This window comes from Austrofundulus limnaeus, unplaced genomic scaffold (genome assembly GCF_001266775.1).
Source record: "Austrofundulus limnaeus strain Quisiro unplaced genomic scaffold, Austrofundulus_limnaeus-1.0 Scaffold630, whole genome shotgun sequence".
Taxonomy (NCBI): Eukaryota; Metazoa; Chordata; class Actinopteri; order Cyprinodontiformes; family Rivulidae; genus Austrofundulus; species Austrofundulus limnaeus.
Genome location: NW_013953032.1, coordinates 46,790 through 51,320, shown reverse-complemented (window position 1 = coordinate 51,320; position 4,531 = coordinate 46,790). Strand labels below are relative to the sequence as shown.

General features: G+C 46.7%; 1 protein-coding gene across 3 annotated transcripts in view; it reads left to right on the top strand.

Annotated features, from left to right (window-relative positions):
* The first annotated feature begins 78 nt into the window (after positions 1 to 78).
* Positions 79 to 4,531, top strand: part of pcdh18b (protocadherin 18b) — a 19,613-nt gene continuing 15,160 nt past the window's right edge. For 2 of the 3 annotated variants that reach the window (XM_014027286.1, XM_014027284.1), the window contains exons 1-2: positions 79 to 2,825; positions 3,229 to 3,317. In XM_014027286.1, coding sequence (XP_013882740.1) covers positions 333 to 2,825; positions 3,229 to 3,317 — 2,582 coding nt within the window. In that variant the 5' untranslated portion in view covers positions 79 to 332. The remainder of the gene's footprint in view (positions 2,826 to 3,228; positions 3,318 to 4,531) is intronic. The other variant, XM_014027285.1, reaches the window with a different exon arrangement.

The window sequence follows — 4,531 nt, the reverse complement described above, 5'->3', positions numbered from 1 at the left end:
CTGTGCCTTCCTTTCTTTGCTCAGACACACACATATTTACACACACACACTCCTATCCCTAAACACATTCAGCACACACACACACACACACACACACACACACACACACACTGAGGAGAGGAGAAAGAGGCAACAGTTCGGTCTGCAGGAGCAGAGCGCAGATCAGTCTGTGCACTCTCCTCTTGTTTCTCTTTTTTTTTATTTGTTGTTTGTTTGTTTGTTTTTTTCTGTCAACATGCAGTGCCTGTGGATTTAACATGCCAGACTTGTGAGGATATATCGTCCCCTCTCCTCTTCCTCTGTGGAAGTCTTCGACACAGCGCGCACAGAAGATGGGGCCAAAAGTGATCGGAACCAGAGGAGTTGTTCTCTGTGCGGCTCAGCTGCTGCTGCTGCTGCTCTCTCTGCAGGGCACCGCCGGAAAAACCCTCAAATACAAAGTTTATGAGGAGCAGAAAGTGGGGACCGTCATCGCCCGCCTGAAGGAGGACGTCTCCGGGGTTCTGTCCAAGCTGCCCGGCTCCCTGAGCTTTCGGTTCCGCGCCATGCAGCGGGGCAGCGCGCCGCTCCTGTCCGTCCGCGAGGAGGACGGAGAGATCAGCATCGGCACCAAAATAGACCGCGAGACACTCTGCGAGAAAAACCTGAACTGCTCCATCGAGTTCGACGTGGTGACGCTGCCCACGGAGTACCTGCAGCTGTTCCACGTGGAGGTGGAGGTGCTGGACATCAACGACAACTCCCCGCACTTCTCACGCGCCATCGTGCCCATTGAGATCTCCGAGAGCGCGTCGGTGGGGACGCGCGTCCCGCTGGACGGCGCCGTGGACGCAGACGTGGGTGAGAACTCCCTCCACACCTACTCCTTGACACCCAACAACTTCTTTAAGATCGACGTGAGGACCAGGACGGACGGGGCCAAGTACGCAGAGCTGGTGGTTATGAGGGAACTGGACCGGGAGGTCCAGTCCAGCTACCAGCTGCAGCTCACTGCCTCAGATAATGGTGTGCCCCCAAAATCAGGGTCCACTTTACTCAAGATAAGTATCTCAGATTCCAATGACAACAGCCCCGCTTTTGATGAACAGGCTTATGTCATCAGTTTGCTGGAAAACTCTCCCCTTGGGACCCTCATCATTGATTTAAACGCCACAGATCCAGATGAGGGAACAAATGGTAAAATTGTCTACTCTTTCAGTAGCCATGTTTCACCAAAGATCTTGGAAACGTTTAAGATAAATCCACAAAATGGACACATAACTCTGATTAAAAAAGTTGACTATGAAACCACTGTGTCATATGAGCTAGATGTCCAGGCTCAGGACCTGGGTCCGAACTCTATCCCCGGACTTTGTAAAATCGTGGTGAAAGTGGTCGATGTGAATGACAACAAGCCAGAAATAAACATCAACTTGATGACTCAAGGCAAAGAGGAAGTAGCGTACATTTCAGAAGGGGCCCCGGTGGACACGTTCATAGCTCTGGTACATGTTGATGACAATGATGCTGGCCTCAATGGAGAAGTGGTGTGCAGGCTGCATGGCCACGGCCACTTCAGGCTCCAAAAGACCCACGAGAAGAACTACATGATCCTCACTAACGTCTCGCTCGACAGGGAGAAGAGGTCAGAGTACAGCCTGACTGTTATCGCTGAGGACAGGGGTTCCCCGAGCCTGTCCACCATCAAACACTTCACGGTTCAGGTGCTGGATGAAAACGATAACCCTCCACATTTTGAGAAGAACCGCTATGAGGTTTTTCAATCTGAGAACAATTCTCCTGGGGCCTACCTAATGACAGTGGTGGCCTCAGACCTGGATTTGGGGACAAACGGTCAGGTCACCTACACCATTGTGGACGCTATGATTAAAGAGAGCCCCATTTCTACCTACGTCACCATCGACCTCTCAAATGGAGCCATCTACGCCTTGCGCAGCTTTGATCATGAAGACGTGAGCCGCATAGCCTTCACAGTTCAGGCTCGTGACGGGGGGAACCCTGCTCTGTCAGCCAACACTACCGTCTTGCTCACAGTTCTGGATGAAAACGACAACCCACCCCTTATCCACTCCCCTACTCTCAGGAATCACACAGCTGAGCTTCCTGTGTGGAAGTATGCATCTCCTGGTCAGCTGGTCACGGCACTTAAAGTTACGGACCGGGACTCTGGTGCCAATGGAGAGGTGAGCTGTGCCATCGTTGGCGGGAACGAGGACGGGTTGTTTGTGATGGACGTTCGGCGATGCGAGCTCAGAACCAATGCCAGTTTGGACCAGGTTTCACGGGATGTGATGGAGATTAGAGTGGAAGTACAGGACAGAGGAACCACCCGGTTAACCACAGGGGCCCTCCTCAGGCTCACCCTGCAGGAAAACATGGATATGCCCCCTCTTTACCCCACCGGCTCCAGCCAGGCTTCACTCGATCTCTCGCTCATCGTCATCATTTCTCTCTGTGCTGTCTGTGCTCTGCTTCTAATTGTCATGGTGATGTTCGCAACCAGCCGCTGCAGCCGGGAGAAAAAAGACTCCAGGCACAACTACAACTGCCGTGTGGCAGAGAGCAGCTATCAGAACCACCCCAAGAAGCCTGCCAGGCAGATCCACAAGACAGACATTACTCTGGTCCCCACCGTCAATGGAACCTTACCTGTTCGATCTCACCCACACTCCCCCTTGCCTTCCCCCATACCTGAGAGAGGCACTCTGGGAAGCAGGCAGAGCCATCATAGCCGGCAGTCACTCAACAGCCTCGTCACCATCTCCTCCAATCACGTGCCAGAGAACTTTGCCCTGGAGTTGGCCCACGCCACACCTCCTGTAGAGGTACGACGTCTTATTTTTTTTCTTACACATTTTCTCTTAAACTGGATGTTTAATTTGAAAGTTTGCCAAAAGTAACAATTTTTTTAAATTTGATTTTAAAAAAACCCACTGAAATGATGTACTTAAAACAATTCTTTTGGTTTTTGTTCTGAGTTTTATTTGTCAGTCCCATATTTTATTATTCTCAGTCCTCCCTGTTGTGTTTTGTTTGACCATCACATTCAGCAGCAAATCACAGATTCATGTCACCCCTTTATCATTTAGTCCTTCCTCGTATTGCACCCCTACCTCCCAACATTGTCTCGTGGTCTTGGTTATTTGACTTCATTCATTTCCCCTCTTCATTTTTTCCTTTTATTTTTGTCCTTTTTGTCTTTTTTCTTTGTTTCTCTGGGGATTGTAGCAAGTCTCACAGCTTCTGTCCATGCTCCATCAGGGCCAGTACCAGCCACGACCAAGCTTCAGAGGCAACAAATACACCAGAAGCTACAGGTAAAGTCCAAATGAAAACCCCTGTGATATCACAACAAAACCCTACTATGTGACTTGGTTGTTGGTAGTTTCTCATCTAGTAGCTCATCATATCTGTAAGTAGTAGTTTTCTGATTTGGAGTCAAACAACAGGAGTTTTGAACAGATTAAACTATTCCCCATGTCATGATGAATATTTAACTTTTATTCAAGTGTTTAAACTAGTAAATAGAATTTGCTGAAGTGGTCAAATGTGTTCTGTTTCCAACTTATTTTCAGTAAGATAACCTGTATTTGTTTATTTAAATGTAGATTCAATTCAATTTTATTGTCATCGCACATCACAGGTTCAAGGCAACAGTATAACCAGAAGTCTAACCAGCTAAATAAGCAGCACTTAACCTCAAACCTTGAGATATGAAACACGTACAGTAAAAAGTATGTTTATATAAGTCTTTCTTGCTGCATGTATGTACAGATAGGAACAGATTAGGTCAATGTAGACGAACCAAATGTGACATTATACACAGAACACAGCTGATAAAAAAAGAGTATTTAATGGTAAAATGATGTCAGAGTCATCGTCAGCAGAGCTCTACAGGCAAGTTCAGTCCAGAGGGGTTGTTGAGTGTGAGGGGGAGAGAGAGTGGGGCGTCGAGGGGTGGAGTTCAGCAGGAAGACAGCTGTGAGGACAAAACTGTTCCTGAATCTTGTGATCTTGGTCCGAATGCTGCTGTAGCGCCGCCCAGAGGCCAGGAGGGTGAATAGTCTGTGCGCTGGATGGACGGAGTCATTTCAAACATTTATTGCTCTTCTGAGACAGTGTTTCCTGTAGACGTCCTCACTGGCAGGAAGTGAGTCTGCAACAATGCTCTGAGCACTTTTCACCACCTTCTGCACCGTTCACTGTGAAAACAAACTGTTGGAAAAAGTAAAACTGCTGTAAAAATTACACTTAGTTTTTATTACAGTAAATTATAACCAACACATTTTACTTAAAATTATGTAAATGTGACAGCGACTGTAAATAGTGCTAACATAAACAAGTTAGATTTCAACCAATATTAATTTCTTTACACAGGTAAATCAAACATATTCTTGATATTTGTTTGTAACTGAAAGTTCTAAAAAATATTTTGTCTTTTTTCATTTTTTTTGCAACATTTTTATTTAAATGAATTGGGTCAGTTTGAAAATGTTTATACTTACTCTCACTCAAATATATTGGTTAAAAT